This window comes from Falco punctatus (genome assembly GCF_963210335.1).
Source record: "Falco punctatus genome assembly, chromosome: 20".
Classification (NCBI taxonomy): domain Eukaryota; kingdom Metazoa; phylum Chordata; class Aves; order Falconiformes; family Falconidae; genus Falco; species Falco punctatus.
The window spans coordinates 368,402-390,436 of NC_137600.1; the positions used below are offsets into that span (position 1 = coordinate 368,402).

Sequence of the window (22,035 nt, forward strand, 5' to 3'; positions counted from 1 at the left end):
CAGCCTGCACCCCCCGCCCCCCGCCCCCCATCTTCCCCAGGCGCCCCCTGGCGGCGCCGCCCCGCCCCGCCCCGCCCCGCCCCGCCGCGCGCGGGCACACACCCTCGCGGCCCAGCCAATGAGGAGCCGCCGCGGCGCCGCGTCACTCGGGGGCCGGGGAACCTCCTCAATGAGCCACATTGTCGCGGGCGAGCACCGCGGCGCGCGCTGCTGGGGCCGCCTCCGCTCCGCTCCCTCCGCGCCGCTCCGCACCGCACCGCACCGCGCAGCATGATCGCCTCACACCTGCTCGCCTACTTCTTCACCGAGCTCAGCCATGACCAGGCGCAGAAGGTGGGGGGGCGCGGGACAAAGGGGCCGGGGGGGGGAAGGGGGAAAGTGAAAAAAAAAAAAAAGGGGGGGGGGGAAGGGAAAAGGAAAAGGAAAAGGGGGGGGAGGGGAAAAGGAAAAGGGAGGGAAAAGGAAAGGAGGGGGAAAGAAAAGGGGGGAAGGAAAAAAAGGAAAAAGAAGGGGGGAAAAGGAAAGGAGGGGAAAAGGGAAAGGGAAAGGAGGGAAAAGGGAAAAAGGAGAGGGGAGAAAAGAAAAAAGGAGAAAAGAGAAGGGGGAAAAAAGTAAAAAAAATTAAGGAAAAAAGAGAGGAGGGGAAGGAGAGGAAGGAAAAAAGGAGAGGGGGAAAAGGAAAACAGAAAAAAGGGAAAAATGGAAAAAGGGGGAAAGGGGAAGAGGAGGAGAGGAGCGGAGGGCCGGGGGGGCGGGGGCTGTCGCCCCGCGGGCGCTGCGCTGCCGGCCGGGGCCGCCGTGCGGTACGTGCCGCGGCGGGCGGCTGCGGGACCCCGCGTGGCCGGGCGCCCCCCGCGGGCCGGCGGCGCGGAGCAGTGGCGGCGGCAGCAGGAGGAGGAGGGGGAGGAAGGGCGGGCGTCTCCCCTCCGCGGGACCCCCGGCCGCCCCGCGCTGCACGTGTCGCCGCTTCCCGCCGCCGGCGCGGAGCATCCCCGGGGCCGGGGCTCCCGAGGCGGCGGCGAGCGGGGCCCGGGCTTGCGGGGGGCGGCGGGGGCTGCCCCCAGCCCGCAGGGGGTCGCGGCGCCTCGGGCTCCCCATGCCCCCGCTGCCCCCCCCCCCCCCCCCCCCCCATCTGCGCCGGTGGCAAACACCTTCTCGCCTTCCCCTTCCCCTAATTTGCGGGGCCTGGACGGCGGGAGCCCGCTCCCGGTCCGCACGCGCCAGCCGGAGCATCCCGCTGGGATGCAGGGAGCGTTTGTCGGGGCGGTTCCCGAGGTCAGGCATTCCCGAGTCGGGGCGGGTGGGCAGCAGCCGGCCCTGGTGTGGCCGGGCCAGTGCTCGGGCTCCACAGCGAGCCTCCAGTCCATGATTCCCGGGAAAACCCGCCGGCTGGAGCGAGCCTCCAGTCCATGATTCCCGGGAAAACCCGCCGGCTGGAGCGAGCCTCCAGTCCGTGATTCCTGGGAAAACCGGCTGGCTGGAGGTGGTGCGTGAAGGCTCAGGCTCTGCCAGTGCCCGTGGCCTCGGAGGACAGGTCAGAGCAGGATTTGCTCCCAAGTCCTCGGTGGGCAGCGGTTCCTATTACCGGGGTCGCAGTGCCCGGGTGCGAGGTGGTCGGGATTTGCAAATCCCCCCTTAAAAACCAGCGGAATGGAGAAGGCTCGGAGCGCCCGGCTGGCTCCATCAGATAACGCTGGGGATGCCGGCAGAGAAACAAAACTTGCCGTGTTGGCCCTTCGCCTGCGTTAAATAGGAAGTAAAACCAGAGAGAACATTAAAAAACACCCCATCCCCCCCCCAAGTGCATAGGAATAACCTCCCAAGGCAAAGCGATCTGCGAGGAAATACGAGCTCGGCTTCTCCCTCCGCTCACAAGTGTCCTGGGGTTGTGCAACAGCCAAATCCAGGGAATGGGTTGTGTAACCACCCAGAAATAGGCCAGCCGGCACGGACATGGGCTCCGGCGTGGACATGGGCTCCGGCATGGCCCGACTCCGGCTCCCGGGCACCTCACCGGCTCCGTATCGGGAGCTGGAAATAATGGGGAGGAAAGGGTTTGGTTTAACGCATTCATTCGGCTTCGTTACCCACTGGGAAAAGGGTGCGTGAAGCCTCCGGAACCGGCTTCGCTTCTCTCCCACCTCCAAAGCCCAAACTAAAGGTTGCTGGGATGTGCCGGGGGGATAAAAAAATATCCAGAGCCGTCCGCCGGGCTCTGGCTGCTGCGGGAGCTGGCTCTGCCCCGGAGCCGCCTCCGCAACTGGATTTCTGTGGGTTATTTTTAAACAAATGCCTGTGAATCCTCCCGGCGAGGCAAAGCTGGGGTCTGCACAGCTTCCAGCGGGAGCGTGGAGCTCGGCTGCGGGGAAGCAGCTGGGGTGCCGACCTGGATGCTTCCCACCATGGATGCAAAAATTCTTCCTGGCTTACAAATCTTCCCAGGCAACGAGGCGGGGGAGTCCCCAGCCCAGGGAGAATGCAGGGGCTGAAATTCTTGGAAAGCTGTCATCGGGTGTTTTTTGTTTTTTTTTTTTTTTCTTTTTTATCAAACTCAAAGGCTTTTCCTGGAACTCGAGGCTACGGGAAGAGATTCTAGGGCAGTAACTTGTGGGGTGTTGGTGTCATGTGTCTTTTTGCTTGGGATCGGGTGGAAAAGGGAAGAAAGTGCCTTTGCCGACAGCTGTGGTTTGTGGCCACACCAGGGCCTTGAAAAATGCCTCCAAAATAGGATTTTTCTTCCCATTCTGGACACGGAGCAGCTTCACCTGCTCTGCTGGCCCCCTGGGGGGATGTCACCCGCGTCCCCAAACTCCTGCCCTTTGCTTTGCCCAGCTGGAAAGTGGGTTGCAGGACAAACTTATCTAACCCCCAAGGGATTGTGCAAACTTTAATTAACCTCAGCAGCGTCCTTTGAGAGCCCAGCTTGAAAGTTTGCCGCGGATGAACCACGTTCCCTTCGGATGTGCCGGCTCACGCTGGGTTTCCTGGTCCCTGAGCCTCGTCATGTGACGGGAGGAGCGGGAGGTGAATGAGCCAGATAACCGGGCTGGCGGCCCATCACTCCTTCGAAGGAAGGGAAAACTCGTGATGGAGTTAATTTTCCTGTATTAGGGCCATTCCCAGGCACGGGCAGGTTTTCCTCATTTTTTAATTTTTTTTTATTTTTAATTTTAATTTTTATTTTATTTTTATTTTCCCTTTGCTTGGGGGATTAGCTTTATCGAGCTGATTCCTCCCTGCCTGCCTCTCGCAGGCTGCTCGGCGGCTGCGGGAGGGACGCCTGATGGCAAATTCCTGGAAATAAACTTAGAAGCTTCTCTCAAGCTTGCCAAGGGCAGCGGCAGGTTGGCGATTCCCACCCCGGGCACCTCGGGAGCCGTCGCCCCTGCCCTCGCTCCTCGGCTTGAGCCACTGTGGGAGCCCAGGCAGGCGCAGCCTCAGTTACCCCAAGTGTGGTGGGATGCTCCCAGCATCCGAGGGGTGGGCTGTCGCTGCCAGCAAGGCTTCCCCGTCCAGCAGCATCTCTTCCTGGTCCAGCAGCATCTTGGATCTGCCCCAGAGACCTTCTGGGTTGTAAAATGGGAGAGACAGAAGCCACGTGGGCAGGGAGGTGGCTCAAGGGCCGGCTGGGGCTGCTCGGGGCCGGTGGGACCTGGGAGCAGTTTGACGTCTCCGACTCCCGAGCTGGAAACCAGGCTGTTTTTCTGGTTAAATGAGGCTTTTTGTGGGGGGGCAGAGCGGCGGGGTCACCCGCGGCCGGGTCCCCGGGCTCTGCCGATGCTGTGCAGTGTGGCTGCTTCGCCATGGGTGCTGAGCTCCACCTCCAGCGCGGGGTTCAGCTGGTGGGGGGGTGGTGGCGGGGCTGGGGAGGAACCGGCCGAGCAGGAAACCATCTGACTCACTCGGGTTCAAGATGACTCCAGGCGTGTGTCATCAGAGGCTTGGCTGTGGCGGAGGGCACGTGGGGTTTAATTCTGCGTGGAGCCCTCAATAGCAGCCAAGGACGTGGGTGCTGGCGGGGTCAGGGCTGGAGGAGGGTGGGTGCAGCCCAGCATCAGTCCTGTGTCACCGAAGGCGGGGAGGTCGAGGAAGGGGACAAGCCGGTTCCCCGCACTGAGTCAGTCCAGGCTGGGTAACGGCGCAGTGACACGGGGGTGGGGGGTGCTGGTGCCCGGTCTGTAGGGGCTGAGGACGTGGCACAGGGGCTGTCCCGTGCGGCGGTGCCCGTCCCCGATCCGACAATAAAGGCTGCGAAGTGTGTGCCAGGTTACAGTCCCGAGCCAGGAAATAAAACACTCCCTGTGCTGGATGCTTTCCCAGATTCACCCGGTGACCTTGGTGAACCGCTGCCGTTCCCTCTGCCTCGGTTTCCCCAAATCCACCGCGGCTCCGGGCAGGATGGGAGCCCTGGTAACTGCTGGTGCCGGCACCACGGCCCCTCTGAAGGAAGGGGCATTCTGAAAAACGTCAGTGATTTTTACAAAAGCAGCATGTTTTAAGTTAAAAACCGGGATAGGGAGGGAAGCAGTTTAAAAAACATATAATTTCACGCAGAAGTGACCCTGGAGGGAGGACTGGCTGTGCACGCTGGTGCTGTAGGAGCGCTCAAGCCTTCCTCAGACTTGAACATTTCCCTGTTGGTCTCATATGCAACAAATATTTGACTTTGTTGACAAAAAGGAAAAGAAGCCGGCCCAGAAGCCAGCTAACCTCTCGCCTTGTTTGTGCCTTTTCCCCGAACGCTGCTGAAATCACGCGCACCCAGCCGGGAACGCACGGCGGGGAGATGCTGGGGGGGCTGGGGCCGTCGGCTCCCAGTCCGGTTCTCGCTGGGCACGTGGCTTTGGGAAAAGATCTGGAGCAAAACGAAAACTGAAGGCGAGCAGCTTCCCCTTCCCAGAGATGGACGAAAGGGGAAGATGTGGCCGAGGCCTTATTGTACGAGAATAAACCACCCCGCGTCCTTCCCCCTCCTCGCCGCCGGGCAGGAAACGGTTGCGCTTTGCAGGAAGCCGCTGCCGCGCTGAAGTTTCCATCACTGACAGCACCCCTGCCCCACATCCCCCTGCCCCACATCCCCCTGCCCCACGTCCTCCCCAGTGGTCCCCACCGCCACGGGAAGAGCATCCTTCATCAGTATCCTTCATCCCCAGAGCTTCGGGGCTCTTGAGCTGTGCCACCGGCCACACGTACCCCACCGAGGGGGGCAGCGAGGTGGGGTACAACTGTCAGGGAGGGGTTTTCCAGTTTTTTTCCACTCTTAGGAGTAGCTGCATTGATGGGACCATCATGCAAACGTATAAGCTGAGAAATTAATTTTTTTCGCTGCGGATAGCGGTGTTGAATTGGGGTGAAGTTGGAGGGTCTGGCCCCGGTGGGAGGACGAGGAGAAGTCTTCAGGCAAAAGAACATCATCCAGCTGCGGTGCTGGTACCAGAGCTGTGAGTTATTCCCACCGCTGCAAAGGCAAACCTGGATTTTGGGTTGCTTTAAGCCCAGCACGGCGCGGCACAGCTTGGCTCAGCTCCCAGCTGGCGGCAGAAATTGGGCAACTTGAGGTTTCTTCAGCCTCGGGGCGAGCGGTCCCTGCCCAGCGGTGGCCTCGCAGCTGGGGAGGTGGCGCTGGGCACTTCCCCAGCACCCGGCGGCGGGTGCTCGGCGTGGAAATTAGCCGAGCCTTTGGAGACAGCCCTGAGCTAGGAGGTGGGGATCTGCCTGGGTTTGGTTCCAAAACAAAATTGCGTCGAACTCCAGCAGGTCTTTAGGAAAACGTCCTGCCCCGTGCACAGCTGCTCTCGCCGGGAGCACGTCCCGCACATCCCCGCTCAGGTCTGTGCCCCCTCCATTCCGTTTATTTAATTTCCTTGGGGAAACACTATTATTTATGGTGGAAGCCTTCCAGAAATTGAATTGCCTCCTTGTGACTCCTAACCTAGTGACTTTATTTATTTGGAAACGGTGACGATCTTAAAAAAGGTTCAACAACCGAGAAGGTTGTGTGTTGTGGTGAGATACTCGTGCTTCGGCGCTGCGGAGTAAATTCCTCCGTCTTACCCCATCTTTGCTACAGGTTGAGCCGTGCTGGGTGCGGGGCGAGTAACTGGGGTAACTGGGAGATGGAGCTGGGAAGCCTTGGGCATGAAGGTGGCCGTGGCTCTTCTGTGGTGGGGGTCAAGCGCATGCCGGGGTGGTCTGGCTCGGGAAGGAGCTGAGCTGCCACGGCCCCGGGGCCGTCCTGCAGGACACCCTGACCTGCCTTAGCTGCCGAGTGGGACATTGGCGTTCGGAGGAGATGATCCAGGTCTTAAAGGGCTTTGGAGATTAGGAGGAGGTCACCCTGTTTCTCACGGTGCCGATTATTCCTGGGGCGGAGGAGCCTGGAGGACATGGGGAACGTGCTGAGCAGTGCCTGTCCTGGGGGAAGGAGGTGACACCTCTGCCCCCCACTCCGCACTGTGGTTTTGGGTGCTGGTGGGTCGTGCAGGCAGCATCCCCACCGCCCCGTGCCTGGGGCAGGAGTCATGGAGCAAAGGGCGATGGCTTGTGCATCTGGGCTTCCAAAGCACCCGGCCTCTCTGGGATGAGAAGCATCCCTAGCAGCATCCTGGGAGACTCCGGGATGAGACCTTCCCCTGGCACCATCCTGGGAGACTCCGGGATGAGACCTTCCCCTGGCACCATCCTGGGAGACTCCGGGATGAGACCTTCCCCTGGCACCATCCTGGGAGACTCCGGGATGAGACCTTCCCCTGGCACCATCCTGGGAGTCTCTGGGATGAGACCTTCCCCTGGCACCATCCTGGGAGTCTCTGGGATGAGACCTTCCCCTGGCAGCATCTTGCGTGTCTAGGAGGAAAAGCGAGCAAAGTCAGGGTGGGGGAAAGGAGAGGAACAGCAGCAGCATGCGCTTTGTGCAGGGGTGCTCCCCAAGCCCTGCTGGTGTGGCACCCCAGGGTGGGATGGGGACGCCTCGTTGGGACCCTGTCCCGCTCATGGTGGTCCCACCAGCACCCCCTGACCGTGGGCTGCCAAAGAAGCCCAGCAAAGGGAGGTCTCAGGGGGGTGTGAGGCTGGTAGGAGGCAGACCCCTGGTATCGGCCAGGTTTATCTCTAATTGCCCCCAACACCCCAGGTCAGATGCTGCTGGGGAGGAGATGGAGTGTGGCTGAAGACCCCCCCCCCGACGTTTCCTACCCTGGGGTTGGGGGGTCTCTGCCCCTGGTCCCCCCTGGAAGCTGGGAGAGGAGGCAGAGGGTGGTGGTAAGCTGGGGCAGCGGCGCCTTCCCTGTGCCTGGAGCCTTGGTCCGTGGGTGGCAATTTCCGTCAAGCGAAAGCAAATAGGAGGGGAAGGAGCGGAGTGTTTGACTTCCTGCTGCTGGGTGGGTAAGGAGAGGCTGGTAAACACCTGGCACTGGGAAACCTCCAGCTTCCCTTATCCTTATCCTTACCCTCACGCCTGCCTGCTCTCCCAGCCGGTGGGCACTCGCTCGCCGCTCCCCGTTCATGGGATGGAGCGGGGAGCACCAAGGGGAACCAGGGGGAGGTTTTACCCATCGCAGCGGCGAGGCTGCCGCTCCCCAGGGATGAAAGCATCTCCCGGAGCTCCTGCTCGGCTCCTCCGTCCCCACACCGCACTGCAGCGAGGGGGCTTCCACATCCCGGCGGAGCTGGGGTGGGGAAGAAGGGATGCGCGGGAGCATCCCAAACCGGAGACGCAGGGAGCCAGAACCGCAGCAGGGCTGGTCCTCCAGCCCGGGGTCCGCATGGCTGCACCCCTGAGCGAGGTCACGCCGGGGCGGTGGCCATTACTTGCCCACAAAATGCCCATTTCCTATAGCGCAGCCCTATACAACCCCTTCGTGCCCGATTCCTGATGACCTTATGTTACGTGCCTGCAGACAGGTGAGCTAACCAACCGGGTGGAGTTTTCCTCTTGACTTCGCAGGGCTTGCAGCTGCCCTTTAATTAATTTTAAGTGAAGTTAATTGAAACGGGGCATAGTTTGGGAGCTGGCTGCCTATCCGCCTCCCCATTTCCCTTCCCTGCTCCGGCCAGGCTGCAGAGACATGCCTGGTGCTAATGGATGGGTCAGGGAGGAGTTTTTCCCTGCCTTTCCCGGGGAAAAGACGCTTTGATGCTGTTTATAGAAGGAGCTGGGCATCTCCATGGCCTCAGCGTAAAGGCACAAACGGCGGCCGGGAGCAGGGGGTGGATTTCTTCCCTTTCCGGCCACGGCACCCACTTGTGTCACACCAGCGTCGTTTGCTCGAGGGGGTTGAGTAGCTCTGGGCACCGTAACCCTTTGTAGGGGTGATCTCAGCAGTGAAGAAATGTATGGGCAGTGGATTCCTGCCGAGCATCCTTCACGTAGGAAGAGGCCCTGGGGGTCAAGGTCGAGGCACGTTGCCGCCGCGGCGTAGGATGGGCTCTGCCGCTGGAGAACCTCCTGCCAACCTCCTGACTCATGGCCCGGGCCGGGCAGGTTGTCGGGTTTGGGTCCTGCGTCTGTAGCAACCTGTTTGGGTGCGCGTGGGTGAAGATGCTGCGGAGCATCGGGAGCTCCTTGGGGTTCGGCGTTCCCAGTTTGGCACCCGTCTGGGCAGGGGGGTGCTGCCGAGGAGGGCGCGGGGTGGCGTTGGGTGAGCACGTTGGGGTGCAAGAGCGGTGGCAGGCGTTACGGGCGTGCTTGGGGATAAGCTGTTGCGGCACTGCCGGCGATGCGCTGGCACCGCCGTGTCCTGCCCTGTGGCTGGGTCATCACCTGCTCCTGCTTCTTGCATCAGCCCCAGCAGACGTGAGGGGGGCTGAACGCTGTCCTGAATGTGTCACGGGGGCTGTGCCCGCATCCCCCACCCTCCAGCTGACTTTTTTTCGGCTTTATCTCCACCTTTCAGATCGACAAGTACCTCTACCACATGCGGCTCTCTGAGGAGACGCTCCAGGAGGTGGCCCAGCGTTTCAGGAAGGAGATGGAGAAGGGGCTGGGAGCAGACACCAACCCCACCGCCTCGGTGAAGATGCTGCCCACCTTCGTGAGGTCCACCCCGGACGGGACAGGTACAGCGCAGAGGGACAGCGTGGGGAGGTGCCAGGAGGGAGGGCTGGGGCCACCCATCCTCACGGTGCTGCTGGAACAGCGGTGGCACCCACGGCCACCTTCGCTCCTGGGCCTTGGGGCTTCATCCCGCTTCTGCTGAGCAAAGCTCGGTGTGGGGACAGGTCTCTGTGCTGGGTCTGGGGGGGGGTCCCGGTTCCTGCCGGTGGGAGGGAGGGTGGGAACCAGCCCCGGCGGGCCCTTCCTGGCAGGACAGAGCCAGTCACGGGTCCGGCTCATCTGATTTCATTAGCGCTGAGGCGGGCAGCGGTGCCAGCCGCTGTCGGAATGCCACCAGGGCCACAGGAGGAGAAGGGGCTCTCCAGGCTTGGCTGCTCACAATGCCGCCGTTCTGCCTGCTTCCCGTGCCAGCAGGAGCCGCGTTGCCGGCAGCACGCTCCTGGCCAGCCGCATCCGCCTTTCGGGCTCCGGCTTGCTCCCCTCAGCCCCCAAAACGCTCCCTCCAGCACCCCTATGGGAAACCCCCCTGTGCCCCCCTCTCTGCGCTGGGTGTTTTGGGAAGGAGCTTTGTCGCGGTCCCCGCAGCGTCACCCCTTGCCTGCCGGCGCGCAGCGGGATGCGGATGCACCCAGGACCTGCTGAGTCTCCCAGCGCTCGAGGCCAGTGGAGTGGTTCTGGCTGCTGAAGGGCAGGGAGGGACGGAGCCCCGAGCAGCTGGAGCTCCCCCTGCTCCGGAGCCGGCAGCAGCCCCCGGAGAACTCCCTGGGACAGTCGGTCCCGTCGGCTGGAGCTGCTCGGAGCTGGGGTTGCTGCAGCATCGGCACCTTCGCGGGGGTCCTTGCAAAACCTTGGCGGCAGGGACCGCTGGCAGCCGGCTGGAAAGGTGGATAAAGAGGAAGGGAGCTGGTGGGAAGAGCCGGCTGCTCTTCCCTCCCCATCCCCAGCTGTTTTGCCACCTCTGGATTTTCATACCTGGCTTCTGGAGGCCAGCAGGTCGCGGCCGATGCTGCGGCTGGAGCCTTGAGCGACCTGGCTGGGCACTGGAGTTCCCCGGGCAGCACGGCCGGTGGTGCCAGCCTGCTGGTGGAGTGATGGTGTGTAACGGGGGTGCCCCAGAGGCAGCCCTGCTCGAGCAGCCAGCCCCCCTCCCCCACTGCTGGCTGTCTGCTCTCCCGAGGCAAGGACGAGGCGATGAGCTGAAGGTCTCGATGAGCTGAAGGTCTCGTCCCCGCCAGCTCTGGGTGGGTGTTTGCTGGTAGCATCTCAGTGGGGAGCCACAGGCACCACAGCGCGGTTTGGGTGGGAAGGGACCCTCAAAGGGCATCCAGTCCAACCCCCCGCCCTGAGCAGGGGTCTTCAGCTCGGTCAGGTTGCTGTGAGCCCCGTCCAACCTGACCTTGGGTGTTCCCAGGGATGGGGCACCCACCCCCTCTGTGGGCAGCCTGTGCCAGTGCCTCGCCACCCCCACAAACCATTTCTTCCCGGTACCTAGCCTGGTTCTACCCTCTTTTAGTTTAAAATTGTTTCCCCGTGGTCCCGTGGCTGCAGGCCCTGCCCAAACCTCTGCCCCCACCTTTCTCACGACCCCCCTGTGGGTGCTGGATCCCTGCACCCAGCGCCATCCTGCCCTGCGCTCAGCCCACCCGCTGCACCCACACCCCAAAGCTGGACCTGGCTGCCTGCCCCAGGATTGAGATTTCAATCTGTTTAAATGTTTGAGAGTATTTTTAATTACAGGGATAGCCAGAATGCCGCCCCTGGGCATGGGAACTGTTGCAGCCAAAGGTGCTGGGTGCCGGCGGAGCGTGTGTCGGAGCTCCCCGAGAGGCAGGAGCGGGGCTCTCGGCACCCTGCCCCGCACTGGGGAGGGGGTTGCAGCCCCTCTCCGTGCCCTTACGAGAGCGAGCCTTGGCTCCCTCCGCCCTGGCCGCTGGATTTGCCACTTCTCCGGTGTCCCAGCTGGCGTTTGTCACCCGAAGCGAGCTGGGCACGGGGGAAGGGGGCACGGCAGCGCGGTGTCACGCAGAGGGATGCTGGGGCAGCTGCCCAGGCACTGGAGGGCGGGAGGTTCGGGCAAGTCCCAGGGAGCCGAGAGCTGGGGTTCCCTGCATGGCTCCAGCTGGATCCAAGCTGCGAGCGGCACCGGTGTCTCCGCTGTTGGATTTTGGAGGGGGGGGCTGGAAGGTGGCCCGTGGGGGTGAGCCGAGGCCAGCCCGGGGAGGGGCTCGGTGCCAGCTCCCCCAGCCACGTGGCTTTGCGATGAGGTGGTGTGACAACAGCTCGGGGGGAGCTCAGCATCCAGGGGTGCATCCTTCCTTCTTCCAAGTTTTTTTTGAAGCTTCTGGGCACAGTCTGACTGCAGCTGGGCACCAACTCCCACTCCCGCCTGTGTCAGGAGCTGCCTCCCACCCAAAACACAGGTCACTCCTCTGCTCCAGCCCTGCTCGGGGGCACGCCGGCTCCATCCCAACGCCGGTGCTTCAGGGGCTCCACACCTTCCCCCCTGCGAAGCATTCCCACCCCTCCTTGCTATAGCATGAGCCGTCTCTGCTCCGGGATTATGCCCCGGTTAATGCGCAGCCGGCAGCTCCCCGGGATCCGGGCGGATGAGCGGCGCTTACAGAGATACAAGGTCACATCCATGGGCTGGAGCCAAAACAGCCCCGGCGCCCGCCTGCGGCACCCTTCCTGCGCTGTGGGGGTTTGGTCTGGGTGGTTTCGCCGTTCCTGATGCAGCGGGATAAGAGGGGGAGGATTTCTGCTTCTGGAGGGGGGTTGCTCCTAAAAGGAACTGAGCTCTGCTCAGCTCCAGCACCTGCTGAAACGCCCCCGGTGCTTGCAGCAAGGTGGTGGGCATCCCGCCGCGGGCTGGGGGGAGCAGACCCCAGATCAGCTTCTCCTTGGAGCCCCAGTGACTCCGAGCAAGGGCTCTCCTTGGTGCAAACGCCACCTTCCTCCCTGCTCCGCATTGCCAGGGTCACCTCGTTCCCTCCTCTGTGATAATATTGACACAAGGATCTTCTGGTGCATCCTCCACTAAGCCCCAGCAGCTGATATCCATGGCCGGGAGTTTTCAGGAGGATGCTGCAGGAGTTTGGTGGTCAAATCCCGGGAAATTGAAAGGATGGTTCTTGGTGACACCCTTCCCTTGGCCGGTGGGCTCCGTTCCTGCCAATAACCAGCTGCATGAAAACCAGCTCGCGTGGCCCGTGGTCTTGAAAGGCTTTTAAAGAAAATGCCGTTTCCATGCCCAGAGCCTCTCACCTGGTGATTTACCCCCCTCCTCAGCAAGGAACTGCGTTGGGGAATTGCTGCCAGGGGTCTCTCGCCGTGGTCGGTGCAAGTTGCTTTTTGCTGGTCCTGATTCTGTCTGGAACAATCCACCAGGTTCATCCTGGCAGTTTGGTTGCCGCAGACCCAGTATTTCATGCCCAGAACATCATGAGCCCCTTTGCTGATCCTCCAGCACTAATTCGGTGGAGATGCTGATGCAAGCACCGGGGCTTTTATATCCCCCTTGTGCTCAAAGCCCCCCGGCGGGCTGCAGGGCTGCAGGGCAGGGCTGGCAAGGGCGCCCGCAGAGGGGGTGGAGGTGGGAAACGCGAGGGGCTGCGCCTCCACCTTCTGCATCTCCCTGCGGGGCAGAGCTCGGACCTCCTCCAGCTTGTTCTCTTCCACCTGTTATTTTATTAAGCTGATTTATCCAAGGATTCCTACAAACTGGGGTTGCAGTTGGCTGGAAGCCTTGAGGTGGGAGATCTGGGGTGAGCAGCCTCCGAGGGGCTGGGGCATGATCCTGCATGTGATGCTGGGGTCCCCAGTCCCTGGCTGCGTTTCTGAGGAGGGCGTCGCTCCAGCCGCTTTGCCCCGTGCTTTCTTCCAGGCAGTGCAGGTATCTTTAAAGGCACTAAACCCTCATCCCCGGGTAGTTTGCTGAGAGCAAAGAGACCCCTGAGCCAGAGCTCCGTGCTACCCCCGCTGTTCGGTTTGTGAGCGCAGCATCGCAGCCTCCATCCTTACCACGTAACGAGGGAGGGAGGACCCCGATGTGGAGGTCCATCACACCGCTGTATTGCTTCAGCCCGGCAATTTTCCTAGGGAGATTTCGCTGCCTTTTTCCTCCTGCAAAGCTGATTCCGTAGCTGCTGAGCCGCTTGCAAGGGTTTTTTTTTTTTTCGGTTGTGAGGTTGGGTCCTGTTGCTGCTTCGTGGCGAGGGCCGGTGGGTGACGGGTCAAAGGAAGGCTGGGCACGAGCCTCACCAGGGCGGTTTGGCTAAAATACCGCACGTGCCGAGGGCTGGGCAGGGTTCCACGGTAGGGTGGCCCCATCCACAGCTCCTGAGCCTTTTTTTTTTTGGGATCCACCTGGGTTCCCTGTGTTATCATCAAGGAGCTGAACAACCTTTACCCTCTTGGCTCCAGCATCCTCAGCCCTGGTGTATTTATCAGCCCCCCGAGGTGTTTTTCATGCTCTGCTAGCAAGCAGAATGGCATCTGTGCCAGCGGCGAGGGAGGCAGGAGCACGGCTTGACCCGCATTTGGGACAGAAGGTGATGCCAGCGGTGCCCAGCCAGGCACCGCGTCCAGCGCTGCCCATCCGTGGCTGAGGCTACATCCCCACCGGGGGCTTGCTGGCGACATGGGGACAGCGAGGAGCCTCGCTAAGGCTTTTCCTGCTGGGTTTTCAGCATCCATGTCAGGAGCTGTGGCCGAGGCGTGCCCCGTGGCTGGCAGGCTCTGCAAACCGAGCTGCCAGGCTGCTTTAAACCTCGTCCCTGCCGAGGGTCAATGCAGGCGTGGGGCAGGGAAGAGAAATGAGTATTCCGGGTCTGACTGCCCCGGTGCACGAGCTCCGGCACCCTGGCTCCGCCGGCTCCTGTGCCGCTCTCCAGCCCTGTGAGCGTGGGGTCGGACACCTCTTGGCTACGCCGCCTCGCTTAGCCGGGTGTTGTTTGGGGAGGGCTGAGTTGCAAAGCTTTGCTGGGGTCCAGGTTTGGAGCGTTCCGTGGTTCTGGGTCAACGGCTCCTGCAGGGGGGCGTGCGTTGCTGCAGGGACGCAGTGAGGGTTGGCCAGAGCCCGTGCAGGGACTCGGCTGAACTTCAGCTTTTGTTAAAATAATGGTGTAACTGCCCTGGCATCACCTCGTCCCACTGGCCGGTTGCTCTCGGGATGTAGCCTTAACCGACGGGACTGCAGCCAGGGCACCGCAGCCGGCGGCAGGGGGGCTTGGCATGGGCTGGTACCACCGAGAGCTGGGACCTGCCCTGCCCTGCACCCCCGAGGTGATGCGCTGACCCCCCTGGGGCGATGTGCTGACCCCCCTGGGGTGATGCACTGACCCCCTGGGGTGATGCACTGACCTCCCTGGGGTGATGGGGATGCGCTGACCCCTCTGGGGTGATGCACTGACCCCTCTGGGGTGATGCACTGACCTCCCTGGGGTGATGCACTGACCTCCCTGGGGTGATGGGGATGCGCTGACCCCCCTGGGGTGATGCACTGACCCCCTGGGGCAATGCAGTGACCCCCTGGGGTGATGCACTGACCTCCCTGGGGTGATGGGGATGTGCTGACCCCCCTGGGGCGATGCAGTGACACCCTGGGGCAATGCAGTGACCCCCTGGGGTGATGCACTGACCTCCCTGGGGTGATGGGGATGCGCTGACCCCCCTGGGGCGATGCACTGACCCCCATGGGGCGATGTGCTGACCCCTCTGGAGTGATGCACTGACCTCCCTGGGGTGGTGGGGATGCAGTGACCCCCCTGGGGTGATGCATTGACACCCCAGTGCTCCCCCCCACTTCTCCATCCTGAGCGGCCAGGCTGTTGAACGCTGCTCCTGACCTCTGAGCGCCTCTTAGTCCTCATCTTCTCATTCCCTCGGAGCGCGAGGGCTGCTTTGTACGGACCTTTTCAGCCGCAGAGGGACTTTCTAAAGCTGCTCCCAGCCCGGGCTCCCAGTCCATCCCTGTCCCCGGTTCCCTTGCCCCGAGCCCTCGGTGGGTCAGCCCCAGGAAAGACGCCAGGACAGATGGATACCCCGCAGGCTTGGACGCCGAGCTGCCTTTTCAGCTGGAGTCACTGGAGATGCCGGCTGGCCTGGTGTCATTTGAATACTAATAAACCACACTTTTTGTTTCAACTGTAGCCCCTTTGTAAAAGCATCGGCGGGCACAATGTGGCCCCCGGGCGCTGTAATCTGCCCGGGGGAGCCAGCACAGCACATTTAATGCATTCAGAAATCAAACAGTGCTGATGGAGGGCTTTCCCCCATCCCTCTCCCCACACCGCTAGGTATTTAAAACAGCCAGCTTGGCGCTTTTCCCGCATCCCAGGTCTCAGCTGGTCCGAAATCCAGTGAGCTGCCTTGGTGCCTGGTACAAGGAAAACAAACGGGAGGTGAAACTCGCCGGGCTTAGCCCTGGGGTCTTGGGGGCAGCAGGAGTGGGGCTCCTCTGGGCCAGCACCGATGGAGAAACCGCTTCCCTGGCTGCCCTGGGAAGGCACCAATGAGGCCCCAAAGGTCTTCTGCGGTTTTTTTCCACCCTGGTTTCCTGCTTACACCTTTCAAGCTTGCCTTCCGCAAGAAGCCACATGCCAGGAGTGCCCGGCGTTCCTGGGGCAGGGCAGGGGAGGCTGCCCTGGATGGGGCAGCCAAGCTTCAGCGGGAGGGGCTTTGCCATATAGCGTGTGGATGTATTTCCATATATCAAACCTTCAGCCAACCTCTGGTGGCAGCTGGCTAGCAGGGGTTTAACGCTTGGGCTGGGCATTTAGGAGCTCTCGGGAGCATCCTGCGTCAGTAGGGTCGGGAACGGCTCTGCCGCCTTCTTCCTTATGGAGCCTCAGGCTTGGAGTGCGTCTTCCCTGGGAATGCCGTCGGGTTGGGATGGGCTCGTCTGGATGGGGCCGGTGGGGTCTGTCCTCCTGCCAGCAGGTGCACCCCCAGCTCAGCCACACTACCCAGGGCATCAGGATGCGTCCCAAAGATGCTGCTTCGATCCCCCGTCAGCTACGGGGGTGCAGAGCAAGGGCAGGAAGCACAGCCACAGCTCTGATGAGAGAGGAAAAAAAAAGAATAGAAAAAGTATTTGATATTACCCTCGTACTTGTCCGGCGGGGGCAGTGATGTTGCTGAGAGGGACCTGCCGAGTTAAATGGTTGTTCTTGCCTGGCTCCCGCAGAGGACGGGGACTTCTTGGCGCTGGATCTTGGTGGCACCAATTTCCGTGTGCTGAGGGTGAAGGTGTCCGACAACGGTCTGCAGAAGGTGGAGATGGAGAATCAGATCTACGCCATCCCCGAGGAGCTCATGCGAGGCAGTGGGGTGCAGGTGGGCACAACCTCTCTCTCCCCTCCCCCTCCCCGCTCCCCTGGGCAGCCCCCCAGCTGCCGGGCTTCCCCTGGGGGGGGACCACCCGTCTGAGGGTGGTTCTGCCTGAAGGGAGGGCTGGGGTCACCCCAAGACCCCCGGCTGTGCCACGGGGCGGGAGCGGGACTGTGCACCCTGTTGCTGCCTTGCCCAGCAGGGTGCCAGTAGAGCCTCGCTTTCTTTTGCCTGGAACCAGTATGGTTCCTGACACCCAGTACGGTGATGGGTGAGGACCGTGGAGGTGGGGGGTGGGGGGTGGAGCGAGTCCCTCAGGCGGGCAGGGATGCAGGTGCTGCGCTGGGGCATCGCCTTGGCCAGCGCTCACTCACTGCCTTGTTTTCAGCTGTTTGACCACATCGCCGAGTGCTTGGCCAACTTCATGGAGAAACTGAAAATCAAGGACAAGAAACTTCCCCTGGGGTTCACCTTCTCCTTCCCGTGTCACCAGACCAAGCTGGATGAGGTGAGGGAGGGTCTTGCCTCCTCTGGGGCTTGTGGGGATGCAGTGGGATGGGGGCAAGCTCTCGCTGGGGGCAGTAGTTGTCCCACGCCAATTTAGCTTTGTGCTTTTAATTAGGCTGATTGGGTAGTGTGTGAGGTCTCGGTGCTGAGGGGAGCGCAGGATGTGCCCTGGGGCTCGCAGGGGTCTGGGAGGAGGAGGATGCTTCCACAGAAAGCGGCGGTCTCTGCTCCGCAGGCGGCTCAAGGAGAGCGGCTGCGGCAGGGAGAGCAGCTCCAGCAGCCCAGACGTGCCGAGCATCACATCCCCGTCATGCAGCCGGCGCGGGGGGTGGGGGGGGGGCACCCACCCGGCTGCTCGCCACGCTCCGAGCAGCCGGGAATCGATGGCTGTCAGCTCCGCTCAGCCGCACCGGCTCTGCGCCGGGAGCTGGTGACCTCGCTGGGAGGCTGAGCATCGCGGCGGCCAAGGCACGTGGCCCCTCTCCTGCCACCCACGGCCGCTGCCGGGCTCTCGCTGCCGTGGAGGGGGGGGGGCCCGGTGCTTTCCTTGCCCTTATCTCACCCGGCTCCTGGGCAGGATTGGAAAGGAGGACGGCTCCATGGCGCGCTGGCGATGCGGCACGTCCTCGGCGTTTTGTACCGGGGCTGGGGCAAGTCGCGCTCCTGTGCCCGAGCGGGTTCGACAAAAGTAACGAGGAAGAAGGTTAACGCTTTCCTCGTGGTAGGGGTGGGGGCTGTAGGAACAAAAAAATAAAAAATAGAGAAGCTGGGAGAGGAAGCATCTGTCCCCGGTGGCCTGCTCCGGTTTGTTCTCTCCGTGCCTCAGTTTCCCCGTCTGCAAGCAGGGCGGGGGTTTGCCTCGCTGAGGCACCCGCGGCTCCAGGCTCGGAGATTTTGGACACAATCGAGTCCCCTCCCCCTCCCAAGGCTCCGCTCAGCCCCCGGCCGGGCGCTGCGATGGCTCTGCCGGGTGGGGACGCAGCCCCAGGTGGGGACGCAGCCGGTGCCCCTGGCTGCGGTGGGCAGCGAGACCCCCATCCCGCGGGGAGGGGTCACGGAGCGCTCCGTGGGGTGGGGAACAGGTTTTGCCCCAGGGCTTCATAAAACCCGGTCACAGGAATCACGGTCCCTCCTGCCAGCGGGAGCAAGGAGCTGCGCCCCCGCTGTGTCATGGCCGTACGGTTTCTTAGCGCAGGGGCGCGGGCAGCCGGGCGGTCTGCTGAGCGCTCCGCCTTGCTCTTCCCCCGCAGAGCATCCTCGTGACGTGGACGAAGGGGTTCAAGTGCAGCAGCGTGGAGGGGAAGGACGTGGTGTCGATGCTGCGCAAGTCCATCAAGAAAAGAGGGGTGAGAGGGGAGGTCTTGGGCAGGTCTGTCACCTCCTGGGTGGTGGGACGGGGGCGCGTGGTTCCCTGGGGCAGGGTGCTGTGGCCCCCCTCCCCGCGGCAGCAGAGATGCTTCTGTTCTGGCCGCGCTGGCTCAGTCTCTCCTCTCCACCACCTCAGGACTTTGACATTGACATTGTGGCCGTGGTGAACGACACTGTTGGGACCATGATGACCTGCGGCTACGACGATCACAACTGCGAAGTCGGCCTCATCGTTGGTGAGCTGCAGCAAGGGGGGAGAAGGGGGGGGTCCGTCTGCCCCTGGGGACCACGTTTCTTGCAGGTTTCAGGGTCTTTTTGGGGAAAAAGAAAGGGGATAGCGGTGTTAGAACACCAGCATTGCCCGATGGTTGGTTTCGTCCATCTTCACGTTCTACAGTGCGTGGGGCCGGTGCTGGTTACGGGGGATAGGGGGAAGGCGGCATCGTCTCTCACCGCACCCCCCGTGCGTGGCTCAGGTACCGGCACCAACGCCTGTTACATGGAGGAGATGAGGCACATCGACCTGGTGGAAGGGGACGAAGGTCGGATGTGCATCAACATGGAGTGGGGGGCCTTCGGCGACGACGGCACGCTCAACGACATCCGGACGGAGTTCGACCGCGAGATAGACATGGGCTCGCTCAACCCTGGCAAACAATTGTGAGCGGATTCTTGGCTTCGGCTCAGGCGCGAGGTTTGCTCTGCATTGTCCGTCCTCCCATTGCGCTGGCAGTGGGACCAAAGAGGTTGTCCTAGCTAACTAGGTCACCACGTCCTCCGCTGTGCCAGCTGCACCAATGCAGACGGGGGCTTGTGTCACGAACTGGGGTTGGTGCGCCCAGCTGAACCGCTCAGCACCCGCTTCCCTTGGGAGCCCGTCGCTTGGATGTGTTGGTTTCTCTTTCTTCCCCCAGCCGATGAAGTTGTCCGCCAGCCGAGGCAAACACCACCACCTAATGTCCATATCCACATCCTACGGAGCTCCCGTTCCCCTGGCGGGTGGGATTTGGGGGTGGGGGGTGTCTCTGCAGACCCCGGGGCCCCCTCAGGTAGCCATAAGCTCTCCTTGCAGAGCGGCGGTTATGTCAGCACGGCTTTATGTTCTCAGTGATGGGATAAGCTGTTCTGGGAAGGGATTACCTCGATTGCGTTCGGGCCCGGAAGGCTGCCAAGTGCTTTTAAGGTCAGATGGTGGCCACCTCGCAGGGCACGTAGCCAGACAAGTCCATCTTGTGCTTCCCCCGTCGGCAGGTTTGAGAAGATGATCAGCGGGATGTACATGGGAGAGCTGGTCAGGCTCATCCTGGTGAAGATGGCCAAGGAAGGGCTCTTGTTTGGGGGGAGGCTCACCCCAGATCTGCTCACTACCGGCCACTTTGAGACCAGATATGTCTCTGCTATTGAGAAGTAAGTAGGATCCGGATGGTTCCCTGGGGTCCCACCCATCCCCTGACATCTGCACGGTGGGAAAACGGGCCCCGTCCCCGGGCTATCCTCGGGGAAGACTGGGACACTCGGGATGGCAGAAGTTGGGTTTCCAGGCACGAATCCTTCTTTGTTCTTTGCTGCACAGGGAGAAAGAAGGGCTGCAGAAAGCCCACGAGATCCTCAGCAAGCTGGGGCTGGAGCCATCTCATGAGGACTGTGTGGCCACCCACCGCATCTGCCAGATCGTTTCCACCCGCTCGGCCAACCTGTGCGGGGCCACCCTGGCAGCCGTGCTGCAGCGCATCAAGGAGAACAAGGGGGTGGACCGCCTGCGCTCCACCGTCGGCGTCGATGGCTCCGTCTACAAGAAGCATCCTCAGTGAGTGCACAAGGATGGGCAAGGCTGGCGGGGAGAGAGGGTGAGCGAGCCCAGATCTGTTCCTGCAGCGGTGGGTAAAGCTTGGCACAAGCAGAGCATCTCCAGATGTTCCCCTGGGCACCTCCGTTTGGATCCCAAAGGGGCCCCAGTCATTTGCAGCCCTGGAGGGTCGGGTCAGGTCACCCATGGTGGCATCATGCTCAGGTCCTCTCTCCTCTTCCGTAGCTTTGCCCGGCGCCTCCACAAGACGGTGCGGAAGCTGCTGCCAGACTGCGAGATCCGTTTCGTGAGGTCGGAAGATGGAAGTGGCAAAGGGGCAGCCATGGTGACGGCGGTGGCCTACAGGCTGGCCGCCCAGCACAAGGCACGCCAGAAGATTTTGGAGGCGCTCAAGCTGAGCCGTGAGCAGCTCCTGGAGGTGAAGCAAAGGATGAGGATGGAGATGGACAAGGGGCTGGGCAAGGAGACGCATGCAGAGGCAACGGTGAAAATGCTGCCCACCTACGTGTGCTCGACTCCGGACGGGACAGGTAACGTACCACAAAGCCCACGTGTGTGCTGCGTAGGGCGGAGAGCCGGCGTCGCTGCTCCCAGGATCTGCCCCGCTTAGGGAAGGGCTGGGACCTCTGCCGTGGCCAGGTCCCACTCTTCACGGTAGGGGTGGCACAAAGCTCCCCAGCCTCCAGCACCATCCTGGGACAAGCGGCTGAGCCTCCAGGACGTTCTGGGCTTGACTCCACACGACGCCTGGCTTTGTGGCTTTCGCTGCTGCAGGTTCCTCACCACCGTTGTCCCGGCTGGTGCTCCCAGTTCTGTCACTGGCTTGGGCGTGCGCCTGCCCCTCGGTGTGCAGCCCCGTGATTGCCCCAAGTCTGGAGCGAACCTCTCCATCACCTCCCTGCCTGCACCTGCTGCTCTCCATTCCCAGCCACCTCTTGGTTTCTGGTCCTCTCCCAGGAAGCGGGCAGCTTGGGATCAGCTTCGTGCCACGTTCGGGATGCCCCTTGCCGGGATCGCTCTGCTCATGGTTCTCCCTTGGGTTTCAGAAAAAGGAGATTTCCTTGCCCTGGACCTGGGAGGCACCAATTTCCGTGTGCTGCTGGTGCGTGTGAGGAACGGGATGAGGCGCGGCGTCGAGATGCACAACAAGATCTACTCCATCCCGGTGGAGGTCATGCAGGGCACGGGAGAGGAGGTGAGGACGGGCAGCTGGAGGTGGGAAACTGGGGCGTCTTCCCTGGGGGAGCAGCAGAAGTGGCAGGCGGGGGTGCTGGCTGACCATGGGGGCTGGTTTTGCCTTGCTCTGCTTTTCCGGGATGCCAGACCAGGAGCGGAGAAGGCTGGTGCTCTCCTGCCTTTAGAGCAGCGAGTTCTGCCCAAGGCTCCGGCGTTCGGAAGGTGCTTTCGGAAACTTGAGACTGGTTTTTAGGTTAGAAATGGTGTGATTGCCAGGCATCGCTGAGCCTCCCCGCATCCCACACGCTCCGCGAGGGCAGATAAGCATCATCCCAGTTTCCCAGATAGAGAAACCACAACACAAGCGGTGGGAGACATCTCCAGAGTTTTATTTGCAGACGGAATGAGTTTTGCAAACCGCTGCAGGCGGTGCTTGGGGGCTGGGAGTGCTTGTAGCAGACGGGCTCTGGGGGTGCCTTGCAGAGGGACCGGACTCCTGTGCCACCCCAGGGAGCTGGTCACCTCCCGGCTGGCCGCTCCGTCCCTCCTGGGCGCAGTGCGGGCACGGCAAGGTGGAGGTATCTCGGGATAGACCGCGTTGTCGGTGGGGAGGGGGATGGAAAGGCGCGGCCACCGCTCTGTTCAGAGCCCTGTCGGCTGGGGGGGTGGATCAGCATCTCCAGCAGGTCGGGCAGGCTGGCACCCCGGCATCCCTCCCTGCAATGGTGACGTCTCCCTTTGGCTTTGCGCATCCAGCTCTTTGACCACATCGTCCACTGCATCTCCGACTTCC

General features: G+C 62.2%; 1 protein-coding gene across 1 annotated transcript in view; it reads left to right on the forward strand.

Moving 5' to 3' along the window:
- Positions 1-173: 173 nt before the first annotated feature.
- The window catches only part of LOC308055744 (hexokinase-2), a 27,747-nt gene continuing 5,885 nt past the window's right edge, over positions 174-22,035 (forward strand). The window contains exons 1-12 of the mRNA XM_080370119.1: positions 174-333; positions 8,895-9,057; positions 16,242-16,390; positions 16,773-16,892; positions 18,142-18,237; positions 18,396-18,495; positions 18,736-18,919; positions 19,511-19,666; positions 19,833-20,066; positions 20,292-20,596; positions 21,113-21,261; positions 21,999-22,035. Of these exons, the coding sequence (XP_080226245.1) occupies positions 271-333; positions 8,895-9,057; positions 16,242-16,390; positions 16,773-16,892; positions 18,142-18,237; positions 18,396-18,495; positions 18,736-18,919; positions 19,511-19,666; positions 19,833-20,066; positions 20,292-20,596; positions 21,113-21,261; positions 21,999-22,035 (1,756 nt within the window). The 5' untranslated portion in view covers positions 174-270. The remainder of the gene's footprint in view (positions 334-8,894; positions 9,058-16,241; positions 16,391-16,772; positions 16,893-18,141; positions 18,238-18,395; positions 18,496-18,735; positions 18,920-19,510; positions 19,667-19,832; positions 20,067-20,291; positions 20,597-21,112; positions 21,262-21,998) is intronic.